The 25,902-nt window shown below is 62.5% G+C and overlaps 1 protein-coding gene across 2 annotated transcripts; it reads right to left on the reverse strand.

Annotated features, from left to right (window-relative positions):
- Positions 1 to 896: 896 nt before the first annotated feature.
- SRL (sarcalumenin) lies at positions 897 to 25,258 on the reverse strand. Of its 2 annotated transcripts, XM_072878149.1 has the most exons (8): positions 25,198 to 25,258; positions 14,794 to 15,756; positions 12,967 to 13,065; positions 12,037 to 12,132; positions 8,119 to 8,154; positions 3,432 to 3,548; positions 2,487 to 2,720; positions 897 to 1,708 (listed from the first exon to the last, which is right to left on the reverse strand). In XM_072878149.1, the coding sequence occupies exons 1-8, from the start codon at positions 25,256 to 25,258 to the stop codon at positions 897 to 899; spliced, it is 2,418 nt and encodes an 805-aa protein (XP_072734250.1). The 2 variants fall into 2 exon arrangements, with proteins under 2 accessions (XP_072734250.1, XP_072734249.1); XM_072878148.1 differs by lacking the exon at positions 8,119 to 8,154.
- Between the last annotated feature and the right edge of the window lie 644 nt (positions 25,259 to 25,902).

A 25,902-nucleotide genomic window follows, 5' to 3' on the forward strand; every position in this document is an offset into this window, starting at 1 on the left:
TGCTGATCCTCAGGCTTGACTTGCCAGCACGGGTTTTTGAGGTTGATGGCACATGCAGGCACCAAGTGCCCTGTCCCTGTGCTGACCCAGGGGGAGGGAAACCTGTCCACAGCTCCTCGCGGGACTGTGTGATTTGGGGTGCTGGCCCTGCTCCTCCAGCACTGCTCAGCCAGTGCTGGCAGCTCCTTTCCAGCCCACGTCTTCCTCTGACATGGACTTGCAAATCCCATCACGGCTACCTGTCTGGAGCTACAAATGCCCCTGCAAAAGCCCCTTCTTAAGGTGAACAGCCAGGTGAAGGCTGCAGAAGTTCAGCTCAGCTGTTACGCGAAAGGAGAACTCACTGGGCGACATAGAAGTCTCTGAAAGAGAAACAAGATCAGTATTTGCAGAGATTTGTAGGATGTTTGTGCCTGAAATCAACAGCTGGGACCTGGCCTCTCTTTCCCTGCCCAGTGCTTTGCCCCCGGGGCTCCCGGTGATGCCCCGGGTTAGTGTGTCACTGCTCTCCCCTGTGCTCTCACACCGTGCCCTCATTCTCGCTCCCTGCCGGCTTTGGGGATGCAGAGGTTGAAATTTCTGTTCATGCACTCTTGGCACCAGTGAAAAAGCAGCTACGGTTCTAGCTCACCGTGCATTGCTCATACTTACAGCTTAAACATTGCCTTCTACTCGAAAGAACAAAGATAAAATGTCAGGAATTCACAGTTTTTATTCTCTTTCTTATGCCCACCCATCTTCCCCTGCCATCGATGTCAATGACTCAAAGTCCTCATCGTACAGTAGCCTTTGCCAGTGTGGCACTCAAAGGGTTAACAAACCATGGCTTCTTGGACAGATAAGACATAAGCTCATTCACCGGTAGGAACACGTGGACGGCTATATTACAGAACACCTTAGGGTTTCCTGTAGCGATTCTTTGGGGTTTCGCCACAGCCAGTGATGTCGCAGGAGAGAATGTTGGGCTTCTTCCCCAAGCCGATGCTTCCCAAGAGATCAGGAAGCTCGCGAGTGATGGCCTTCTCGATCTTCTCTAGGAAACACCCTCCCATGTAGGAACACTGCTGAGACAGCAGCTTAAAACTGGTGATGGGGTTGATGCCAAAGAAGTCCTTGTAAGCCTCGCGGTTGGGGAGGTCAAATTTGCTGACATTGGTCTTTGCCAGAATGGACTTAAAGATAAAGAACTTGTCAGGATCTTCCACAATGTCCCTGAACACCAGTTCTCCATCGCTAAAGAAGGTCATTTTGTCCTTGTAGGTCTGTAGATAGCGATCGACCAAAAGGGCGTGGATGCGCACCCGGATGGCGTGCTGGCGTATGAAGGCGATCTTATTTTCCATCCTGTTCTCAATCACCTGGTTGAGATCTTCCAGGAGCGATATCTCTTCTTTGAGAAACAGGTCTTTGTGGGTATCCGGATGGTACTCCTGGGGCCAGAAGGAGCTAACGTACACCCTGGGTGGCTCCGTGACATTGATGAGAGGAGCCAGGCTCCAGAATAAGGCACCATAGACTCTCATGAGCTCCTGGGTAGCCAGGCTGTCAGCTTTGTTCAAGATGATTCGGATCTGAGACTCGCGGCCCTTCAGCTGGCGAAACAGCATCTCCAGCTCCAAGCCCACATCCAGCTTTGTAGGGTCAAAGACAACGAAGATGAGATCAGCTCTGTCAATGAACCACTGGCACACGTCGTTGAACGGGTAACCTTGAGGAGAGGAAAGAGAGAAATCCAGCAGAAACGGCCAGCACAGCATGAGTCCCTTCAGGTCAAGGGACAGATGAACCTTGAGACTGCCGTGCCTCACACCCTGCCTGGGTTGGACAGGGTGTGAGGCACAGCGGACTTCCCATGCAGCCCAGAACCTGTTTCTCATGTGCTGAAAACAGCTCAGAGTTTCTTGGCATGAAAACCCATCCCTGTGTGTCTGGGCCTGCGTGTCTCCCTCAGCCTCACCTCCAAACCTTCTTTCTCCCTGCTGCTGGCCACAGATTCCCGCTGCTCCTGTGAGCAGATATCGGCCACATCATTGCTTTCTCCAGTGGGCACCAAGTGGGTCGAGAAGCCCTGCTGATCTGTCCTGGCATCCCAGGTGCTGTGGGGATGGTGCTTCTCTGGGCCCTGCTGTAGCACCAGCCATTGGCAAAGCCTGGCTCCAAGGGCAACAAACGGGGCATTACATGCTGAGCCAAGGCAGACAATCAACAGCCCGAGGAGTCCCCAGGAAACACCTTGCCGAAACGCCTGACTGTCACACCTCCAAACAGCGGAAACGGCTGCTCTAGCTGATGACAGTCGGGTATGTTCCCCAGGCCCCAGCTGCTGCTGCCATAGCCATGGGCAGACAGGCGTCACCATCCCCTCCAATGCAAGACCCCTTTTGTAGCCGAGGGCTCTTCCCCGTTGTGCTTCAGCCATCTTTGTCATCTCACGTCGTTATGACATGTTTTCTGGAGTCCCTTAGAGGAACCCAGTAAACCCCTACCTCGTTCTTGCTGCTTGCGGTTTTCAATGATGCCCGGCGTGTCCACAAAGGTGACTCGCTCCAGCAATTTGTGAGGCACCTCAATCCCGATCAGCTTCTCCAAGAAGTTCTGCCCAAACTTCTCCAGGGGTGAGAAGGAGCGGGCACTGTCAGCAGCCATCACGATGCCCTCGATGGTCTTCAGCTTGGGGCCGTGCATGATGACAGTGAATTCAGAGGTGGTGGGTTCTGCCCCTGCCCAGCAACAAGAGGAGCAGCAGAGCTGTGAAATCCATGCCAGGCAACGGACATGACAGGGCTGGCCTGGGACTAGCTGGGGAGCTCAGGAGCATCAGTCGCTCGCCAAGAGATGCTGGGGGAAGGCAAGCAGCGGGGCCATGACATTCTTGCCAAACCTCTTGAGAACATGCTAGCAGGACTGTTTTCTGCAGGAACTGGTTGTTCTGGAAGTGGCCTGACTGCACAAGGCGCCCTGGAGAACCACCTCCCGGGAGCCATCATTACTCCGGCACAGAGCTGGCCACGGACATCTGCCTTCAGCTGCAAGATGACATCCGTGGGAGCTGGTAGGAGGGAAGGGGAATGGCTTTTCTCCTGGGAGGGTGAATTAATTGGCTTCACGTGAGGAGGGAAGGTGAGAAGACAAGGGCAAGTTGCCCTTGCAACGTGACCTCTGCTCTTGTGGTCGGGGTCAGAGGCAGTGAGCCCTGTGCTGAGGGGTGGGGATGCTACAGGGTGAGATGTCCTCCTCCCCAGGGAGGGTGGACAGGCCAAGGGCCGCGGTGAGGAACCTCTCCCTCCACATGGCACCACAGCCAGGCGGCATGGAGCCCAGTCGCAACCTCCCTGCCATAATGGGGGGGGTCAAAGAGATGCGGCCAGGAATTGCTGACTGCGCAGATGCAGAAATGTGGGTGCCAGCGTGCCCTCGGCGGAGTGTGGTACCTGTGTAGAGCTGGTAGGGAGTGTCATCCAGCCCGAGGAGGTAGTTTATCATGGAGGATTTGCCGACGCTCCACGGTCCCAGGAATAGCACCATTGGCTTGGAAGTGATCTCCCCATCTGTGGAGAGGGGAAATAACAAGAGGAAGTGAAGAAACAATAGCCGTTGCCGCCACACGATTAACTCCCGGCTGTAACGAGCATCCCATCTGAGCGGTGCGGTGATGCTGCCGGGGAAACAGCCACCCTTTTGGGGCCACCAGCCATTTGCGAGCCAAGGCATCGCCCAGCGACGGGCCCCGGTGTCTGCAGGAGCGGGACGTCACTACGCTCTGCAGGAGAGCCCGCCTCGCTGCAGCAAGAGCAAACCTTGTCTGACCTTCTCTGAGGTTTGGTCTTAGACTACGGGAGGACTTGAAGGTCTTTTAAACCTTGTCTGGGTTTGGTTCTGGTTTATCCAAAGTGAGTTGGGGGCTGGCTGTGGGGCAGTGTTGTCTGAAGGCAGCCGCCGCAAAGCACGGGACATGCGAAGGAGGTGGCCATGCTGCAACCAGGCGAATGCCTCGTGCAAAGGGAGCTGGCATGGTTTAAGGAGCAACACTATGGCACGATGCTTGGTAAGCGTGATGCGAGCCTTGGGCCAGCTGCCTGCATTGCATTTCCACCATACCCTCACAGGGATCTGCCCCCAGGTCGTGGATCCCAGCCCTCTGGGTGAGCAGAGGGTCCTTGCCTACATGTGGGCTGGGTGCGAGGCTCCAGCCCGGCGTGGGGAGGGCAGGCTGGACAAACGGCCCCGCCTGGGGCTTGGGAAAGGCAGAAGGAGAGTGAGCTACAGTTCCTATCCCACACTCTTCAAGCCCCGCAGTTTGCTAAGGGGCTCAAGGAGGCTGGTGATGGGCCCATAAGGACCTGTCCCGATGCCACGCAATCGGTCTGGAAGCTCGGAGGTCCCTGGACACACGTAGCCACTGCCCCAGGAGCAATCCCTGCTTGAGCGGGACTTGTGCAATCAGCCTGTGCCCGCGCTGCTCGACCCCCCTAGCCCCCAGGCCACTGGGCTGGCAGCCGGCAGAGCCAGAGGAACCCCTGGCCCATGCCAGCCTCCAAGCCATGCCCAGGACGGCTGGGAGCCTGCTAGTCGGCTCGAGTCCAAGTCAGGCCAGAAATTGAAGTAAAAACTGGGTGAGTGAGTTCCCGTTGGTGGGAACCTTCCCCGACCCCATTCGTGTACCAGCACTGATGTAGCCGGACAAACCCGGGCAAGAAACGGTGCTGGGAGAGCCGTGGTGGCAGACGGCAGAGAGCAGAGCAAGCTGCAGCCTCCCTGCCACGGCGTCAACCCAGCACAGCCCCCGGGGCATCTGCTCCAGGCGGGGACGTGCCCGGTAGCAGGGGCTCACTTCTCCCCATCCCCAGCAGCAGGGGCTTGCTCGCTTGCGCCACGTCCCCATCCTGCACTCAGGGTGGGAGAGGGTCCATCCTGCTGCCGGCAGCCGGAGTCCAGCCAGTGGAGGGGCTGGATGCCACCGGAGGACCTGGGAGCTGCTGTCCCTCAGCCAGAGCTGAGCCTTCCCCGTGGCCCAGAGTGAGGAGATGCCTTTGGGCGACCTGCGCTGCCCTCAGCACCCTCCCTTTGCCCCGACTCCTAAGGCAGAGCTGTTTTCCCTGCAGTGGCTGAGAGACCCCACTGCTCCGTGGCTGCCACCCACGCAGGAGCCAGCAGCTTTCCAGCAAGCCGGGGATCCATCTCCAAGGCAGGGCGAGCCGCAAAGCCCATACGGCGCTGAGCTCCCACTCCTGGGGGTGCTGGAGGGCACGGCACAGCGGCTCCGCACCCAACCCATCTGATCATGGATACAGGAGTCGGGCAGAGCATGCCAGCCTCTCCCCGCCTGCATCTGCCCGTCACGGGGCCACCATGTCACTGCTGGGGAAGGGAATGGGCTGGGGACATCTCTCCATGGGGCAGAGCTGTCCATGCAGCTCAGCCCCCCTCCCCAAAGCAGGGCAGCTGCACCCGAACTGGGGAACGGCCCTGCCTGCTGCCCGCTCCCTGCCTGCGAGCCGCGGGGAGCCAGCGTTGTCTTCTCACGCGGGACAAAAACAAATGTTGAAACCTTGGGCTTTCGTTATTAATCATTCCTTTGTGCCACTCTATCACTGCTGCCCTGTTCGCTTGCCAGCTTTAATTAGGTTTCGGATGATTATTATCCCCTGTGATGTTGTGCCAGAGGTTTGAGGCGGGTCCCCCGCGTGCTCTTTCGTAACACGTTCCTGGCCAGGCGTGGCTGTGTGAACGCAGGCAGCCCGTGCGCCCCGGCTCCGCTTCACGTCCCCACCTCTGCCCCGCTGTGCTGAGGCATGCAGCCGTGCAGGCAGCCCCTCCCGGGTCACCGGCAGCTTGTCGAGCCCATCTCTACCCCTTGCTTCCGGAGCGGGGTGCTGGCACCCCACGGGCTTTGCGGGCAGCGCCAGGCACAGATCCTTGCAGCTCTCCAGGTAGCCCAGCAGCTTCAAGGGTGTGAGGCCATGCGTGGGTCCTCCTGGCTGCTGCTGCCCAGGGCGTGGGGCTGGGGGAGCAGAGAGCATCTCCCACCCAGGAGGGGGCTGGCCTGACATCTGTCCCCGCTGCGTCCCCCGCTATGTCTGTTCGGCACCGATTTGGGTCAGCTTGATGGTCTGGCCAGGGGAAGAGAGCCGGTCCTTGCCGGCTGCAGGGCAGGATGGCGGCAGCTCCATGACGGCGGCAGCTCCATGACGGCGGCTCTCTCCAGCCACCCTGTGGCTGCTTGCTCCCAGCCCAGCCTGCCTCACTCCCAGCTCAAGCTCATCCTGGCTCAAGCTCATCCCGGCTCAAGCTCATCCCGGCTCAAGCCAGGCACATCCTGGTGGCGTTCGCAGAAGCGGTTGCGTGCTGGTGCATGATCAGGCCCTGCCTGCGAGCAGGGGGTCCGCAGACCTTGCACCCCTTCATCTGTGGTCCTGCTTAAAACACAGCAGCTTAAAACACGGCTTCTCTAAGCTGCCGGGTTTGCAGGGTAAAGAGCGTGCTGTGATCCGGCAAAGCACCTGGCAAACAAGGCCAGGAAGGTCATGTCTCCCTCTGCAGAGCCTGCATTTGTCTTGGACTGTTCAGCTCTGGGGGTAAGAGCAATTTGGATGCCCAGAAATGTTTTTTTTCCTAGAGCAGCGGCTTTCTGGGAGGTTTTTCCATGTTGCTTGCAACGCCAGGCTGCCCTTGGGTGGGAGCACTGCTGCTCTGGGGCTGGGATTAGCCCTGCGCCAGGTCTTCTCCCTCCTTGTCCTCAGGCCCAGCAGAAGTGCCTGGTGTCAGCTCACCCCCCGTTGTGCAAGTCTGTCCTGAGGATGCTAGGCAAAGCGGAGGATGCAGCAAAACCTCCTTCCTCTCCTTGTTCAGACTGAGCCACAGGCACGAAGGTCTTGCTCTGTCCTCAAATGACCCGGGAAGGCTAAAACACCAGGGAAGACTCCCCCAGCATCGCCCATGCTGCCACCCCATCCCTGTACCCCAAACACCGCCGGCCACTCTGCCTACGGCATGTATTCACTGCCCGGCAGCCCGTGGAGGGCTGGCCGGCTTGCTCGTGAAAAGCCACGAGTACCCGCATGGCACGTGTGCCCGCAGACGGAGGGACAAGCCACACGTGGCCGCAGACTGCCTGCGCCTGCCTCCGCGTTGTGCTCCCCGCACGCGTACGCCCACACAAGCAGCACGCGCGCACGCGTGTGTGTGCCTGCAGCTAGAGATGCAGATAAGACAGCTATCGAAATACGCTATATATATCTACAACCCTCTCTGCTGCCGGCACGCTGGCATGACAGGGAGCCAGAGGCCCTCCAGGCGCTGGCAGGGCTCCGCCATGCCCGGGGCCGGGGTGTGGAGGAGCCTGTTTCAGCAGGATCCGGCAGTGGGGTCCGTGGGATAGGACACGAGGGCCAGAAGATGGGATTTCCCTGCCTCACATCGCAGCGGGGACGTTGTCCCCGTGGCCCAGCGCTGGACCCAGGGGAAGGGCTGGGTGTTGGCTGGCGCTTCTTGGCCCGTCTCCCATCTCCTGCTTCTCTGGGGGGGAGCTGGCAGCACACCCCGCGCAGGGTAGGCAGGGAGAGGAGCCAGCTCTGGCTCCTGAGGGGGCTGAGGCCACCGCGCAGGGGCCAGCCTGTGTTACTGGGACAGCTGCTGCGGGCTCATCGGCTTAAACTGCAGCCGGGGGGGATCAAGGGTGGACATTCGGGAAAGTTTCTGCACGTAGGAGGGTGAAGGGTGGGAAGAGCTCCCCTGCAGGGTGGGCTATCTGCTGGGCTCCTCCGGTTTGTGCCATGGGTGGGAGATCGACCCGCAGGTCCACCACAAACACCTTTGAACCATCGCTAGAGGAATATGCAACTTCTTGAGTCTTAACCCAAGAGGGAAAGGTGTCAAAGCCTGGGCGGGTAGGGACGCAGAGAGTCAGGCCTGGGACAGACAAGTGCAGTGACACACGGGCCAAGCTCTGGTAGGGCCGGGGACGCTGGCTCCAGCGGGTGCCATGGGATGCCGATAACCGGGGTCCGCTCGGTGCCTGGGCCGTGCGGCCCCCTTGGGGCAGGTGAACAGGAAAGCCAGAGGCCAGCAAAGAGCTTAGGCAGCGCTGGCAGCATGCAGGTAGCAGGCAGCGATACCAACCTGTGGCAGAGGAGCCCAGGGTGCGTCCAGGGTAAGCTGTTAGCAGGGGACACGGGGAGAGAGAAAAGGTACCGTGAGTCGAAGGAGGGACGCGGCTGCCTGGGTCTGGCCCAGGCTGAGGAGGGAGCTGAAGACTGGCCCTGGCCTTCTCGTGGGCAGGAAAAGCCAGCAACAGCCACATTCCCAGCAGGAGAGAAGGAGTTACAGCCTGTGAGCAACGAGACCCGCAGCTACCAGGACAAGCACTAAACCCCAGTCTGCCCCGCACGCCGGGGATGTGGCTTGGGGGAGCAGCCCCAGGAGAGCTGCCGCCTCTGAGACAGCACCCCAACCCTCCTGCCCTGCTTAGCAGAGTTATTGCCTTCCCCAGCAACATCCACCGAGCAAACGGAGCCCAACAAGCCGTGGTTAGGACAGCAACCAACCCTGACAAGCATCCGGACCACCCCAGTGGCCTGGTTACCCGTATCCAGCCCTAGGGTGGCTGGTGATGGCAACTGGGAGGTCATTCCCTATACAGGCATGCTAATCAGCACATATACAGTAATTAAGGCCACCAGCATGCACCACCAACCGGCATGGCTTCACAGCAAGCTTCCCATCACCAGCCTGGGAGAGTCCCTCACCCCTGAGCTCGGGACAGTCCCCACTGTGACCAAGCACACAGGTGGGCCCAGCCGGAGCATGCACGCACCCACGAGGGATGGCAGGGCAGAGACGCAGGAGGGTGGCAGGCAGGGAAAAGGAGATGGCACCTGCCAGGCTCAAATAGACTAAGCAGAGGGCGTGGGGTGAGTTTTCTGGGATGCACCCCAACAATTCAGTCTTAGGCTGACGGTGGCAGTCGCAGCTCCCCTGGGACAGGTGACACTCATCTGTGCAGGTGTTTTTGTGAGCTGCAGGAGCAGAGGGGCTCCTTGGATTACACCGGCTGGTGCGCGCGAGCAGAGCTGATGGGAAGGGAGACAAAATGGAGGGCTGCCGTGTAATGGAGGGGCGAAGGTGCTTGCGATGGCACCCCTCTATATTGGCTTACACCTCCAAAGGTCACACATATTCAATGACAGGCCTGCCCCGCCGCTCTCCCAGCTGTCCCGCTCCTCCCAGCCAGCTGAGCCGGTAGCTCTGCACCCTCCAGCCTCCCCCCCCGCCACTAGGGTGGGCGCAGGGGGAGAGCTTGGGGGCATCTCCCGGCTTGCAGGGGCACCACCGATGCGATGAACCCGGTCAGGACAGGGCCACCATGCAGAGGAAGTGGCTGAGAAGGCTCCCTCAGCCCCACCATGTCCTCATCTTGACTTGTAAAGTCAAGAGGGCTCCCTGGGCCAACCCTCTAACTAATTTGCAGGTTTCTCTAATTACACTGCTAATGAGGGATTGGGAAAAGCTGGATCTGTGGGTATTAAAGGCAAACTGCTGGGCTTCAGGTCACCAGGCTGGGGTTGTATGTGCTTGGGGTGTCAGATGTGCTCAAGGAGTTTGGTGGCAGGAGAAACCTCTCTGATGGGAGTATGGCCAGGGCCTCTCATGGCTGAAACAAGGGCTGCAGGCAGTGCAGCATCCATGTGCCCTTCCCTGCTCTGTAAGGTGCGTGTTGGGAAGCTGTGACCATGGGTTACCAGCTCTGGGATTGCATCTGCACCACTGGGAGGGTGCTGTGTGGGACACAACAGGGTGTGCTGGGCACTCGTGCTGGGAGCTGAGGGATGGTTGTTCCTTGTGGTGAAGCAGAACAGGCTATGGAGTGTGGAACACCAGGGGCTGCTATCTGAGGTGAGTCCTGCTCAGGAGCTGGGTTTGAGAGGAGCCTTGGGTTGGGAAAACACAAGGGTTGGTGGCTGTTTCCTCAGGAGCTGGGAGGGAGGAAGCCAGCAGGGGCCTGAGAAACACTTGCTTCCTCCCAAAAAGGGAGCAGGGAGGTGGCTGCTTGGGTATGGGATGGCTGAAGGGCCGGGTGGGATGTCCTGAGCAAGGAAATGGGTTGTGAACTGGGAACTGAGGCTGGGGGCTGCATCCTCTGGCGGTGAACAGCAAAGCAAGGGTTAGAGGCTGGGAACCCACCAGCTGCCCCGTAACCCCAAATGTTCTCCTAACTAGTGTCAGGATGAGCTGACAGTAAATGCTGATGCTTGCACTGCCACCAACACAGAGCAAAGCAGCTTGGAGAGGAGGTCAGGGGCTGCTGAATCTGTGAGCTCCAGGATGGAGATGGCTGGGACAGGGCATGGCTGGGCTGTTCTCGCTGCGTGGTGCCACTGCTGAACAGGCTGTGGGGATGCACACCGGGGTGCCGGCCCTACAGCCCGTGGTGCCCCTTTCCCAGGCATGTGGTAGGGCTGTGCTGGCTGTGTGAGGGAGGGGACAGGCCAGCACACAGGGTGGGTGACAGCAGCTGGGGGGTGAGGGTCTGTGGGGCACCCCTCCTGTGCTGGCTGAGGCATGGTGTGTTGCTGTGACCCTCCCGGTTACTCTTCCCACATGGCAAGCAGATCGTGGTCCCCAGCTGCTGGCAAGCAGCACAGAGCAAGGCAGGCGAAGGCAGCGACACGGAGCTGGCTGCAGGAGGCAGCTAGGCATGGCTCGTGTTTCATGTGACCTGCAAACGCCCCCTCCAGAACCCCTGTGGGTGGGTGGTGGATGATGTCTGGGGTGCCCTGTGTCTTGAGGGGACAGGACCTGGGCTGGCGATGAGGACTCTACAGCCCTGTCCCTGCCCCATGGGTGCCCTGTGCTCCCCACTGGCTCTAGGCTGGCTGGGTATGGGGATGTTCAAGCCTGCTTCCAAAATGTCTGATCCTAATTTAGGAGTTGCATTTGGGCTGCAGTGTGGGGATGTCTGCAAAACAGGGGGTTTGCTTTAAGGGGATGTGTCCCAAGGGTTTGCCCAAATGGACGTGTGACCCAAGTACTGGTGGAGCAGAGGAGTCCAGCTGCAAAGGGAAGGTCTGTGTGGTGCAGAGGGTGTATCTGGGTCCTGTCGCACCAGGAGGGAGGGCATGGCTCCAGGGCATGGGAGGCCAAAGCCTAGAGGATGCCTGGGGAGAAGGGCAGAACTTCAGGACGAGGAGGGACCCCAGCAGGATGCTGATGTAGGCATGCAGCCCTGGGACACAGGCAGCAGGGACTCTGGCAGCAGGGACCCCCCAGCCCAAGGCACAGAGGGTATCTGGCCCCAGCTCAGGACAGGGCTGGAGTAGGGGCTCACAGGAGAGTTACCCTGGTGAACAGGGACCTCGGACTTGGGCTTGAGCCATCTGTGCTTGGAAAATGGGTCTGCTTGTGTCATATGGGTCACAAGAGCTTCCTGTATCTTGTGAGCATCTTGAGGCCAGGACTGCACTTTCCTCTTCTGGAGGGACATGTGTGCTGCTGGGGCTCAGCCCAAGCCAACATCCATGGCCATGGGGACCTGCTCACCTGATGCAATGTGTCTGTAATTGCCAAGGGGTGGAAACTCTAACCCCTGGGATGAGTGAAGGCTGCTGAGCTTGAGGGATACCCTGCCCACATGTCTGTGTCCCGTACTGAGCAGGAAGGATGCCAGCTCCAGCCACCCCCAGGAAGCTCATCCCCAGCCTTGAGAGGTCCTAAGCTTCCTTGCCAAGCATGTTTTGGGCCGTGATCTCTGCTTGGCAGGGGTACAGGGCATTGATGTTGAGCAGGTGGAGGACCCGAAGCAGGCAGGGTTCAATGCTCAGCCTACACAGATGGTCCTGACAGCAGATGGGCTAAGGCAGATGCAGGAATGCCTGCCGCTGGGTTCACTAGGGCATGTCCTCTAAGCCCAGCATGTTCATGGCCTTCTTGGGAAGCTGCAAAAGACAAACTACCCGAGCCTTTCCGTGACCTGCTCCCTGTGCTGTTATCTGCATCCCAATGACCTGCTGGTGCTGGAGACCCCCGTGCCCATGGCATTACCTGTGATCTCATGCTGCCTCAGCTCGTTGTATCTGTAGGACTGCTCCAGGGGCTTGATGGAGGAGTGGTAGATCTTCCTCAGCCGCTGCAGTACTCCTGCAGGGACAGAAGCATGTGGGCGGGTGAAGGGCAAAGCCCACCACCCCGGTGGAGTCCCTCCTAGGTAAGCTGCTGGGCATTCCCTGCAGATCTTGAGGGTGACTCAGCTGTGGATCAGGGGACTTGGCTCACAGTTGAAATCTTGGCCAAACTGATCTGTGTCATGCATTTTGATGCTCCTCCCCTGTTAATGCTTCCTGCTAGGCACTGTCCCCATCTACTGCCAGTCTTGCACATGCCAGCAGCTGATGGAAGGAACATCTCTCGTTAATGCTGTTTAGCACTCAACACCCGTGATCCCAAAAGCCCTCCACCATGGTGCCAGGGACCCCTGGCACAGCCCTGAAGCTGCTCGCTAGAAGAAAGAAGGAGCTTCTTCCACAGCAGCTTTTATCACTTTCTTTCCAGTCCAGACTGCTCATGGAGCCAGCAGAAGCAAGCCTTATAATAGCAAAACCCATAAATAATGGGAATAAAAATCCCAACCTTTTATTACAAGTTGCCCCAGGTTTCTCTGGGCAGGGATGTGGCTGGCTTGGGCTGATTCACCATCCGCATCTTCCAGCCTCTGTACCCTCCTAATTCTTGTACACCCTTGGGACTGTCCAAAATACCTAAAATACGTTAACCCAAGAGCAGCAAAAGGGCTGTTACGGAAGATACGGTGTTGCTGGACCTATGAGAAGTAAGGTTAAAACCAAAGTGCTCTAGGGAAGGAAAATCCCATCCGTGCTTTTGGTGCAGCAGAAGGGTGAGGAGCCTGTCCTGCGGAGATGGCATGGACTGAAGGAGCAGGGCATACACGGCTCGCAGCCACCCAGGCCCTCTCACCTGAGAAATCATCGGCAGGTTTGTCCTCGTTCAGCTTGAGAGTGCTCTCCAAGTGGGACCGGTCGCGCTTGGTCGGCTCGCTGGCATCTTCAACCTCTTCTGGAGGAAAAAGGCAAGGAGACCTGTTACTGCTGGAGGGGGGAATCCACGCAGGAGCTCGCACAAGCGACTGCAGAGGAAAGGGCATGGGGGAGCGCACACACCCTGAGCCCGCGGACCCGCCGGGCCCCTTGGCAGCCGCCGTTGCCTTTGGCGTGCCATGCGGTTTCTCTTTTGCAAGGCTCCTGGAGGCTCGGCGGAGGCTGCCAGGGCTGCGGCTGCCGGGGGAAGCGTTGTGGGCAACTGCTTGGCTCCGAGGAGGGGCCGGCGAGGGAGGCACGCCGCCGTGTCTCCCCGGGGGGAAGAGAGGGCTGGCCGCTCGCGGGGAATGCGAAGGACGTGCCTGGAAGGGGCTCCAGGGCCGGGGCGTAGCGCGAGCACACGCGGCACCTGCTGCCCGACGGGGCCCCGGCCTGCCCCAGCGCTTCCCCGGCGGCTGCAGCTCCTCCGGGCTCAGCCTCGACTGCAGGCGCACTCTGCTCTGCCTCTCTGTCTGTCCGCTCCCCCAAAAAATTATGCATTGAGCCAGAGACGTGAGAATGTGCGAGGCTGGGGCTGGCTCTTGAGAGACTGGCCAGCCTGGCCCGTCCCAGCTGCCTTGCCTTTGCCAGCGGGATGGCTCCCTCCCGCTTCTCCCACCTCTGCCCCTGTGTCAGGCTGGAGGCCTCTGCGTGGAGCCCTGGGGACCCCGCGGCTCCGTGCCGGGCCCTGGGAGCATGAGGCAGCTGCCTCTGCCTGGGGGAGGCACCCCGGTGTCCCCAAGACAGGGAGACAGCGTTGCCCTCGCCCTGGAGGTGCTGGCACACCGAGGGCCCGTGCGGCTCCGAGTGCTTTTTAATACCAGGAGCTGGGTCGGGCTTTAGTGGAGGTTTGGGGACAGGTCTGGGGACAGGCGTGTGCTGGCTGGCTGGGCGGGGGACGCCCGGGCCAAGCGGGGCACCACCAGGCCCTGGGACTGCGTTGAGTGTCTACCGAGTGTTGGGCTGAGGAAGACCTTTTGACTTGCCAAGTAAAGCCACAGAGACCAAACTGAGTTTCCCTTTCGGCACAAATGGGAACTTTTTGAGCTGGGACGTTACAGATGAAAGCAGAAAAAGACTCATCTGGGTCTGAAGGTTGCTGCCCAACCCGTGGGCCAAAGTCCACAAGCATTTCTAGGAAATCATGGTGGGGGACGTCCCTTTTCCTTAGCTAGCCCTTCGCTGACCGAACGTGGCCAGAGCCGGTGCTTCGGCAATGCATCGGTCTGAATTAGCCCTTCACACCTTCCCTACGAGGCAAGGGCCGGTGGACGAGAGACCCACCAGCCTGGGCAGTGTCCTGCCCGTGCACCAAGAGAGGTAGGGGTCTGGAGGACTCTGAGGGTGGAGAATAAAGAGCCTTTAAGAGGTCTGCGGGTGCTGAAAGGGACCTGGGTGTTAAAAGTCTTATCCATGTCCACGGCCCAGAGGAGAAATCATGGGCTTAAAGTGCAGCGAGGGAAATGTCGGCCAGCTTTGGTATCACTGCGACGAGCGGCTGCATCGCAGGCATCTGCAGGCTCCTGCCTGCACCCTCGATGCCTGTGGCCGGCCCGCCATGCAGCGGTTAGGGGCAGGCGTGGGAAGCACAAGCGTTAGGAGACGGCCATGCACTAGGCGCGGTTTAATGTGCCAAGCTCAGCTCCGCCGGGGGTTGATAGTAGGTCACTCTCGCCGCTACAGCACACCAACAAGAAAAGACTCCAACCTATCTGGCTGTGCCAGGGCTCGGCAGCAGCAGGGTGGGCGCTGCGGCCAGGTGGACTCTCTGTTTCTGCCAGCGATGGCTTGTCTGCAGGGGGGTCTTCTGCTGCCGGGGGGTCTTCCACTGCTGCCGGTGGGTCTTCTGTTGCTGGTGGGTCTTCCACCACTGCTGTGGGGTCTTCTGCTGCATCCCCACAGGGTGGGTGATGGCAGCTGGCAGGGCCACCACCAGCTTCTCCCTTGCTGGTAGCTGCTGGTTTGCCATGGCCGTTTTTGCCAGTAGTGCCGGCCGCTTCCTTGTCGCTCCCTTCAGCTCTGTCCTCCGGCCCCGCTGGCCCAGCACCATCTTCCTCAGACTCTTCCTCCTCCTTAGACTCTCCCTCCTCCTCGGACTCTCCCTCGCCTCCATCTTCCTCAGACTCGCCATGTTCATCTTCCTCAGACTCCCCCTGCTCATCATCTTCCTCCGAACTCTGCTCGCCCCCTTCCTCTTCCCCCTCGGGAGCAGACACTGCTCTTGGCTCCTCCATTTTCTCTTCCCCAGGCTGCCCTTGCTCCTCAGAGGCTCCTTCCTCGGCACCGGGCTCCTCATCCTCCCGGGCACGAAAGCCATCTTGTGGGCCAGGCTGGCGGCTCCCTTCATGATGTGCTGCCTCAGGGGCGCCCAACATGGCATCCTCCCCTGGGCCCTGGGCCTCGCTGGGCCGCTCCTGGCCCTTCTCCACGGTGGTCTCGTCTGGCCGGCCCTCCCCTGGCCCCGGGTCCCTGCTCAGGCCACCTGCCAGCTCTTCCTCCCCCTCACCATGTCCCTCCTCAGCGGTGCCGGGCAAGGAGGCGTTGGCGGGGCTGCCGTCTTGGTCCTCCTCAGGGCTGCCGTTGGCTGCCTTCTCCTCCAGCCTGGGCTCTGCGGCCGGCAAGGGGCTTTCAGCAGCGCCGCCGACATGGTCCGTGCCGGGGGCGTGCGGCTCTAAACGATGAGAACAGCTCAGTCAGTCTTACCCACACCGGCACGTGGCTACCGGGGCACCCGCCAGCCCCCTGTCAGTGCTGGGGGGGGCCTGAGGGAGGGTTTGTGGCTGTTACCAAGAGGTTTAAACTCTTTCCTAAACCTTCTCTAGTTCCAGCTCAGTTTTCTGGCCCTGTTGCAAGAAGCTGGCTGCAAAGAGGAGTATGTGGGAGGACAGAGCCGATGCTAGCAGGGGCCCTATGGCCGCGCTGGCCATGGCTGCCCGGGGCTGTGGCTGCCGCCCGCCGCGAAGCGCTGCAGGAAGGCGGCAAAGCAGCCCTGAAAAATGGGGGGAAAGGAATAACGAAAAGCGTAGCTCGAGGGGCTGCGGGCACTTGGCAGGTTAAAAGGGTCCTTCCCCAGCCCTGCCTCGGGAGAGCATCGCCAGCCCCGGCCGTGGCGGGTGGCTGGGCGAGGGGGAGGAGGAGGAAGGGGCGAGGTGGAGGAAGGGGCGAGGGGCTCCCCGGCACGGGGCCCTGCCTTTCCACAGGCAGGCAAGCGCAGGCAGGGCCTGACCCCGGCGGCAGGGCTCAGGAGCTATTTATTGTGAGCATCCCTTCACTAGGAAAGCATTTGCCGCACTGTGGCTGGCGGGGACACAATGAGTTTGTTCTGCGGCCCAGGAGAAGCCATCCGTATTTTCCATAGGCCTCCAACTGCAATTTAACATTAGTCAAGGGGTGCCAAAAATAAAAGATCACCGGCTATACTGTCTCTGTTACAAACAGTTGCTGCTAGTCTAAATAATCCCCCGAAACGTCTAATGCCTGCATACCAGGGAAGCGTTTCAGAGGAAAATAATTCCTTTGTACTCCAGCTGGCAAACAGATGCCAACCAGGAAAAAATGCCACCTCCACCCAGGCTGCAGGGAGGAGAGCGGGCAGCGCCGGGCACGGGCAGCACCAGGCACGGGCAGAGCCGGCCACGGGCAGCACCGGGCACGGGCAGAGCCGGCCATGGGCAGCTGGCTGGCAGCCAGCCCCTTCTCCAGCTCCTGCACCAGGTCCATGCCGCGGAGCCACGGGCCACGTGTCCCGCAGAGCATCGGCAGGGCCTCGCCGGTCTCAGCAAAGCCACGGCGCTGGGGCTCGCCGGGCTTGGCCACGGAGGACTGCGGCGGCGGAGCACAGGAGGAGCTGAGCCAGGGTTGGGGCGATGCCAGCCCCAGACCACTCTGCCCACTGCAAGCCAGTTTGCCACGGCCGGGGATGCCGGGCGGGCGTTGCCTCTCTATCTGTGCTGGGGCCGGTGGTGCTGCTAGCCAGGAGTCAGGTGGCAGCGGCAGGCTCGCGCCGGGGGACGAGCCGTGCCAGCGGCAGGCAGCTGGGAGGGACGGGGCCACCTCAGCCTGCCAGGGTTTCCAGTCGCTTTCATGTGCAGCCTGGCACGGTGGAGCTGCCGCCATCCCTGCGGCCCTTCACCCTGCCGAAACCGGATGCGCGGGTCACCCTCGCTCTGCCCTCGCCGACCTCCCCCGTCCTTTGCTGGCGCGTGGCTCGCAGGTGCCTCCGGGCTCTGAATTCAGCTCCCAGCCGGAGGGAGAGGGGTTCCGCGCAGCTCCCGCCTGCCTGCCTCCCCCACGGAGCACCCCTCTCCTTTGGGTCACCTTCCCGCGGGATCCCTGGGACCCCTCGGGGTGCCCGGCCTGCCAGGAGCCGCTCGAAGGGGAACGTGCTACTTCTGACCTGCAAAGCCCCAGGTGGCCGGGGGCCAGCATGCCCATCTGGAGACCAGCCTACCCAGGGTCCCTGTGGCCGATGGGGACAGGGGTGTTCTCGGCTTGGCCCCAAAATAGCCGGTGACCTGGAGGGCTGGGAGGGGAGTGGAGCTCCTTGGGCAGGCTTTTGGGGAGGGTCAAGGTGGGGCGGGGAGCAGGGCGAGGCAGAGGAGACCCCGCGCATCCCGAGGGCTTTGTCCGGCGTCTGTGTGTCCCCTCTGACCCAACGCAGGGAGACAGAGGGGCCGTCACCCACCGTGGCCAGGCACAATGGCAACCCCAGCGCCCACCGTGAGCCGTCCCTCGCGGGAGAAGGGAAATATTGGGACAATTGGGAAATTGGGACAATTTGGGAAATACTGGGATGTTCCTGCCGGTGTCCCGCTCACGGGCTTTATTTCCTGTGACCTTCAAGGTCTTATATAAAGTCCCTCTCCACCTCCTTCTCCCTCCCGTTTCCCCTACATGGTCTCCAAATCCATCACAAGGTGAATTGTGCTGATCTGCAGATGGCCGGCCGATGAGCAGCGAAATGGGCCGAAGGTTACGGGCTTAACACCCTCTGCGCCTCCGCTGGAGGCTAAAAATACGGCCCAGCGACCGCGCAGGAGAACCAGAAGGAGCAGCTCGGCGGGGTGTGGACGGCGAAGCACCAGCCCCTTCGGCCGCTGGCCCCAGCCCCTCGCCCTGCTGCCAGCCAAGGGTGACGTCCGCACCTGGGGCCCGTCCTGCGGACTCCGGGAGGGAGCGGGGACAGCCACGTTGTAAAGTGACACCGGGGCTCCCCTTGTTCGCGCCCTGCATTGTGCCAAGAGGCCGGGCGGCGTCGGAGAGGAGCCCTTGCCCCGCTCCCCTTGGGGACCCGACCCAGAGGGTCCCCGGCTTGCGCTGCCCCTGCCCGCCCCCCATCTCCCGCCTGTCTGCAGGGGCTGGGAGGGCTGTCAGCTGCCGGGGGACCCTTTCCCCAGCAGTGACAGCACCCTGGGGCACAGCCGCGGGGACGGATCGCTGACGGCAGGGCTCTGCGCGCCACAGGATGCCACGGCTGGTTTGCACCCGGGAAAACCCTGTGCGGAAAGGATGGGGTGGCTGCCGTGACCCTGCCACGGCGTCCCCTCCGTCCCTGCACAGGGCTGTATGGAACGGCAACGCCCTGGAGCCGAAATGGGGCCTCCAGGAGGGACAGCCCCCAAGGACGGCGCCGGGGCAGGGGCCGGCTAGGAGGGACAGATGGACACAGGTGGCCCTGGGAGGGACGCTCTCCCCCTCCAGCAGAAATAGGAGCCCCGCGCGTGGGGCCGGCGATGCGCGGTGCTGCAGGGATGGCTTTTCGCACGCCCCCTTCCCTTGCCCGGGTCCCGGCCCCTGCAGCGCGAAGGGCAGCTATCCACCACCCCCTGCAAGTCCTGCTCTCCCCTTCTTGTCCCAGTGGGGGTCTGTGGGGAGCTTGCACCCCAAACCTGTCTGTCCCTTCCTTTTTGGGGAAGGGCAAGGCTGAACGGAGCCCAAAGGCTGTGCTTTGTTCTGACGAAGCCCTTTAAAACCTCACGGAAAGTGGCTGGACCCAAAGGAGCTGCAGCCCCGTGACACTTGGCCTTACCCCAGGCAAGGGCCAGCCCTCGCCTGCCCCGGCCATCGGCTGCCGTGCAGGGGTCTGCCGGGGAGGGGTGCAGCGCCCGGGGATTACGATGCTCCGTGCTGCTGCCAGCAGCAGCCTGGCTGCTGGAAAAAGTAAGTCAAGGCGGATTAGCCCCGTGAGCCTGACCTTTCTGAACCAGTAACCCTTCCCAGGCAGGAGGCAGGGCCAGGGGAGCCCAAAGCGGGGACTGTGCCCCTCACCCGGGCTCAGGCCTGGGCACCCCAGCCTTGCAGCCCACCCCTTGGCACTCAGCCGGAGCATGGCAGAGGATGGCATCTCCTCCCTGCTCTTCCCGCGCCTCAGTTTCCCGCTCTGCGCCATTCCGGCAGAGCCCATTGCCGCTGCCGAGCCCTGCGGAGGAAGTGCCGGTGCTTTATTGCCCAGCTCTCACGCGGCAGCCCTTCGGCAGCCAAGGCAGGCGGGAGCCCGGCCCCCGCACCAGTTTGGAGCTGGCCAGGCCAACACCTTCACCAGCCGGGAGAGGAAAGTGTCCCGAAGTGGCTCAAGAAGCCCAGAGGACACAAGTACGAGGGCGGCCGAGGATGGGGTTGGCTCTCCAGACCCTTGTGCGCCCCAAAGCCCAGGACGCCCGGCCACAGCATCCCATCCCAGAGGCTTTGTGATCTGGGGCACCAGCAAAAAGCAAATATTTTCCAGTTTTTCAATGCAGAGGCCAGCGAGGGTATAGGAAACGGCTTTGTCAGACTAACTTGACCTCATTTGTGGAGGAGATTTTAAGTTTAGTTGAAAAAAAAAATTAATTTGATTTCTATGAATAGTCAGCTAGAACTGCATGATATTTTGATTAAGAAAGAGTAAAGAAACCTCACCAGGATGCACCAAAGGGATTAAAACCAGGCTTGGAGCTTTCTAAATATAGAGATGGAAATGGGGAATCACTTCTACGGGGTGTTTTTTCAACTGTCTCCCCACAGGGCGCCCACCCTAAAGATTTGGAAGAAAACCTGAACTCCTGACGTGCAGAAGACAAGATCAGGGCGGTGGAAAATAAAGCATCTGTGACTCCCTGGCCGGGGGAGAGCTGGGTCCGCAAGTGAGCAGACAGCGAGAAAACAGCATGTATTTCGGCACAGGCACGTCACGCTGTACGTTGAGGAATGTCCCCTCCCCGTGGTGTCCCCTGTGGGGTCAGCAGCCTGGGGGGATGCTGAGGGACCTGAGGCTGAGGATGGAGATGGCGAAGGGGGAAGCGCTGTGCCACGGCTGGGACTGGAGGAGCCCCTTCCTCCAGAGGAGGGACCTCTGCGAGGGCATGCCGGCCCTGTCCCCGGGCCTCCAGCGATGGGAGGCTCCACCAACCCACCCCAGGGCTCTGCTGGTGGCCCCAGGGGACATCCTCCACGCACTCAGAGTGCACTCCACGCACTCCATGGACTTCCCCGCTGAAGACTCCCCATCCCTCTTCTTTGGTCATCTCAAGGATTCCTGGCCACCTGGGCAGAACAGGGAGAGCCCTTGGGCTCCTCAACCTGGATTTCGATGCCTGGCGATCCATTGTCCCACGAGATCCTCAAATCCTTGGCAATGTCCAGGCAGAGGCGCTCACCCATACCCCCAGCAGCAGGACAGGGAATCCCAGCTCAGCCGTCGCACAGGGATGGGGCCACGCAGCTCCGAGCCCTTTTCCACAGCGTGCCCCCACGAGCGGGGAGGTGGCGGGGTCGAGCCGTGCGCCCGGCTGGCACCGGGGCCGTGCTGCCGCTGCCAACGCCCCAGCCTGGCTCGGGGTGCCTGGCCAGAGACTCCCCGGCCTCTCCACCAGCCCCCACCGGCACACGAGCTCGCCAGCTTCCTTGGGCTATCGCTTACAAGGGAAATGTCCCCGCGGGCTGAAAATAGCCTGGCAGAGCCCTGCCAAGGCACCAGGGCCCACTGCTGTTCCTGCAGCGCCTGGGGAAGGGCGATTTTATGAGCGATTCGGTCACTCTTGGACCCACCGGCCGGGCCGGGGTTTTGACACCCCGGCGAGCCCGTGCCCCCAGCGCAGGGAGCTGGCACCTGTGTGGGGCGGGTGGATCAGCGAACGGGGACACGGCGGGGACACTGCAGGGACATGGGAAGAGCACAGCCCACCGAGCACTGTCCCTGGGCACAGCGCAGCGCTCCCAGCCCGGTGCCATCTCGGGGGGACCCACTGGTGCCCCTGTGCCACCGGGGCCGTGCACGAGCGAGATGTCCCGGCCGTCCTGGCCGGCTGGCTGTCACCTACACACTGGGACAAGGATGGCTGATGGGAGAGGATGTCACAGCACAGCCAACCTGCCCGACATCTGCCTTGCTTTGCTCAGCCAATACTTTGGGAGAGAGATGGGGCACACACGGGGGCCGGGATCTCCTCCAGGCGAGGTACCAGGGGTGTGACAGGGATGCAGGTGGCACAAGCAACCAAGATCCGTGGGTGCCTGCGGCACCCCAAGCCCCTTGCCTCACTGCGCCTGCACCCGATGGCAGTGGTGCCCGTGGTTGTGCCGATGCTGGGGTGGGGTGGAGTGAGTTCAGGGGGGTGTCACTGGAACACAGAGTTCCCCCACCTCTGGGGAAGCTGGTTACGCTGGGGGCCATTTGCCGGGGACGGTCAGGGTGTGGAGTCCCCGTGGGTGCCGTGTCCTGGGCCCTGAGCCCACCCGAGGTGACACAGCCCAGGTGGTGGAGCCCACCCAAGACGTTCTGTCCTGGGAGGTGGAGCCCACCCTGAAGTGACACATTCCAGGTGACGGAGCCCACCCCAAGGTGACGTGTCCTGGGTGGTGGGGAACACCCCAAGATGCCATGAGGACGTGGCGATGGATCCCATCCCGAGGTGACACCTCCCAGGCGGAGGCAGGATAAGGAGTCCCGGGGGCAGCGGCCCACGCTCGCTGTCACCAGGAGAGGTCTGTGCCAGCCCCGTGGTGCCCTCTGCACTTGCTGCAGGAAGATGCCAGCGTGCCAGGGCTTTCCTCGACTCCTCGCCCAGCTTGGAGGTGGTGACAGCACAGCCCGGCATAGCCCTCCCACTCAAATCCGTGATGGCTGGCGGGGGGGCCAAGGGCTCCCCAGGGCAAAGCTGCTGAGCGTGGTGGCTGGGCACTGCTCCGTCAGCGTCCCGGTGGCCACAGGGACTCACTACGGCCACCCAGCCTGGAAGGGATGGCCGGGCTCTGCCCCGGGTGGGAGCACAGGGAGAGAGAGAGAGACCGTCCCCCGGCAGGAGCAGGGACGGAGCAGCGGGTGAGCGCCCTCGCCCTCAGCCATCGCCCAGCCCCGCGGTGGGTGCTGGCCCCAGCCAGGGCTCCCAGCCGCGCCGGGGAGCTTTGCCAGCCCCGGCCTCGTGGGCCATAGGCCGTTTTGGCCGGGGCTGCACAAGCGTGGACACAGGGCACTTCCCACCCCGGCCTCTGGGAGCGGTGACAGGGTGACAGGGTGCCAGCCGCCCCAGGCGTCACCAAACCCTGCAGGCACCGCGGCCCTGGCAGCGTGTCCCGGTGCTGCGGTGCGTGGCAGAGGAGACGGTGCCTCGGCCGGGGAGCCGGGGGACTCCGCACCCTCACAGCCAGCCACGGGGAGCCCCGGGGACCCGGCCGCTTTCCCCAGCCGGGGGCATCGCCACTGGAGGACAGATCCAGCCTTGCACAGCCCCATGTGTCCCCATCCTCCCTCCCCGGAGGGACACCGGGGCCAGAAACCCGGCCGGGCTGAAGCAAACTCCAGCTGCAGCCGCTCTGCCATATGGGGCGGTGACCCTCCACTTCCACACTCGGCCGTTATCCTCCCCGCAGATCCCCCGTTGTGCCAAAATGGAGGTCGGGATGGTTAACCCAGCTGTGCCCCCGTGCGCTGGAGGAGCCACCCCAAACCCTTCCCTCGCCCCGAGGATTGCACCCCTCCACAATGCATCGGCGAAGCCCCCGCTTCCCCACGGGGCTCCCCCCGCCTCCTCCTCACCAAAGGGGGGTTAAAGGGGAAGACAAGGCCCAAAAATGGGGAAAACAGCCCCCCCGAGCCACCTACTGCACCCCAAAGGAGCCTGTGTCTGAAAGCCCAGCTTGGCGCCAAAAGCAAAGCAAAACTCATCGTGCAAACCCCACGGTCCCACGGAGCAGAACCACAGGCAGGAGATGTGCCACTGCCTATATCTTTTTCCCAAACCTACAGGACTGGGGCAAAATATCGGGACCCCCCGCTAAGCAGGAGATGCTGAGGGTGGGAACTCGGGGGCTCCAGCCGCCCCTTGGAGCTGGCTCTGGGGCTGCAGACCCCAACGCACCTCCTGGCCCTGGAGCCTCCTCCGAGACGAGGGATCCCGGCGCTGGGCTGAGCAGGGTGCTGGTGACGGGGTGCCCGTGACGGGGTGCCCAGCGCCGTGCCCGGTCCCACGGCATCACCCAGGCTGCTCCCTCGCTGTCTGCCACAGCCTGGGCCACGCCAGCCGCCACGCCAGCCTCAGCGCCAGCCAAGAGCTGGGCCAGTGGTCGCCCACCATGGTGACAAGCCCCTGATGTCCCACAGGGCCACCAGCCCAGCCTAGGGTGGCACCAGCCACCAGCCATGCTTGTAGAGGACCTTTCCATCCCCCCCGTCCCCAGACCCGACCCGTGGCCCCACGGAGGTCACCCCACCACCGGCGGGATGCGTCGCTGACCTCAAACCCCGTTTATTAGCAAGAATCGTCCAAGATGTCCTTAAAAGGCCAAAACTCGGCAGGGCCGGGGGTGCCGGGTGCTGGAAAGCGGCAGCTGCGGGTGCCCGTGCGCGGGGCCGCGGCAGCGCAGGGCGGGGGGGCCGGGGGGCCAAGGCCGCGGCAGGGAGCACAGTGTCCCCTTACACAGCTGTTTCCAAACTTAGCCGCCCCCCTCCCGGCAGCGCGGCCGCCAGAGCCCGGCCAGGCAGAGAACCGGCCCAAATTAACTCAAGGGCAAGCAAGGGTACCAGCAATGCCGCCCCACCGCGCGGCCCCAGGGGACGCCTGGCCGGGGACCGGGGTGCTCAGGGGGGAGGGGACGGCCTGGAGAAGGGGCTCTGGGGTCACCCAAAGTGCTGTCTTGCTTGGCAGGTCCCGGGGGCCGGGGGAGACCCCCCGGGCAAACAGCCCACCCCGTCCTGCTCTGACTACGGGGTGCCCCAGCACCCCGACAGCCCCCCCCTGAGTCCCCGCAGCCCGAAACCAAGCCACCTCAGCACCTATGGGTGACAGTGACCCTGGGCACGTTGGCAGCAGCACAGCCCCTGTGCCCACCCTGGCTCCAGAGAGGGGACCCCCCGCTCCAGCCCCTCCTGGCCACGGCCCCCACCGTGTTTCCCTGCACATTTTGGGGTGACTCTGCAGCCCTGGCAGAGCTGCCAGGGAGCCTGGACAGCTGTACCCCTGCCACCCCATCCGGCTCCCGGCACCCACCCAGCCCTGGGGTGCCGGCTGGGCTCAGCGGGCACCCCAGAGCCTCACCGGCACACACAGCCCTGCGGGCACCCGCAGCCCCACAGATACCCACAGCCCCAGTGGGCACCCCCAGCCCCGATGAGCACCCCCAGCCCCATGGGAACCGCCAGCCCCATGGGTGCCCACAGCCCTGCTGGGTGCCCACAGCCCCATAGGCACCTACTACCCCACGGGCACCCACGGCTGCACGGGCACCTGCAGCCCCGCTGGGCACCTGCAGCCCCATGGGGAACCGCAGCCCCATGGGCACCCCGCAGCCCTGTGGGGTCCCACAGCCCCACGGGGAAACGCAGCCCCACGGGGACCCCGCAGCCCCGTGGGGTCCCACAGCCCCACAGGGAACCGCAGCTCCATGGGGACCCCGCAGCCCCGTGGGGCCCCGCAGCCCCATGGGGTCCCACAGCCCCATGGGGAACTGCAGCCCCACGGGGAACTGCAGCCCCATGGGGACCCCGCACACCCCCCTGGGGACCCTGCAGCCCCGTGGGGTCCCACAGCCCCGTGGGGACCCCGCAGCCCCATGGGGACCCTGTAGCCCCGTGGGGTCCCACAGCCCCCTGGGGACGCTGCAGCCCCATGGGGCCCCACAGCCCGTGGGGCAGCCGTACCTGCGGTGCTGAGGAGCAGGAGCGAGGCCACGCAGCAGCAGAGCAGGTTGAGGCCCTTCATGGTGGCTGCCAGGAGCTCCCTGCCGCTCGCTGCCTCTATTTATACGGCGGCGGCGGGCGCCGGGTAGGGCAGGCAGGCAGGCAGCTGCCGGCACAGCCAGCACAGATGCTGCCACCGCCACTTGCCCGCTCCTGGGGGGCCCCGGGGATGGGGCTCGATGGCAGCGCTGCAGCACCGGGAAGGCTTGTGTCAGAGATGTGATGGCATGGGACACCTCCTGGCGTGGGGTCCCCGGGGTGGCACTGCCCATGCGGGGTCACCGTCCCCATCACGACATCCCGCTGGCGCGGAGCGGGTGCCCCCGAGCTCCTGCAGCCCCTCGGGGCTGTTCCCAGCCCCCGGCAGCCCCTTTTTGGTAAGGAGCAGGATCTCATGGAGGAGGAAGAGCCGAGCATCACGGCACCATAGTGTCCCCCATCTGTCCCCAAAGGTGGGTGGCCCCGGGCACCTCATCCTGCGCTGATTTGGGGCACCCTTGAGCTACCACGGGACACCAACCCCGGTTATGTCACACACCCCACAGGCAAGGGGACATGTCCCCTTCACGCTGGTGGTGTCCCCAGTGTCACCAGCACCACGCCAGCAGCACGGCACAGGGGACAGTGGTAGCCAGAGGCACAGGGTTGCCAGCTCCTGTCACCCTC

Source organism: Ciconia boyciana, chromosome 13, assembly GCF_034638445.1.
Source record: "Ciconia boyciana chromosome 13, ASM3463844v1, whole genome shotgun sequence".
Taxonomy (NCBI): domain Eukaryota; kingdom Metazoa; phylum Chordata; class Aves; order Ciconiiformes; family Ciconiidae; genus Ciconia; species Ciconia boyciana.

Coding starts and splice junctions, on each gene's coding strand:
- SRL (XM_072878149.1), bottom strand. CDS start 25,258: ATGAAGGGCCTCAACCTGCTCTGCTGCTGCGTGGCCTCGCTCCTGCTC. Junction 13,066..14,793: donor GCCCTGGCACAGCCAGATAG/GTTGGAGTCTTT, acceptor TTTTTCCTCCAG/AAGAGGTTGAAGATGCCAGC. Junction 3,549..8,118: donor CCTGGGCTCCTCTGCCACAG/GTTGGTATCGCT, acceptor CCCTCTCCACAG/ATGGGGAGATCACTTCCAAG.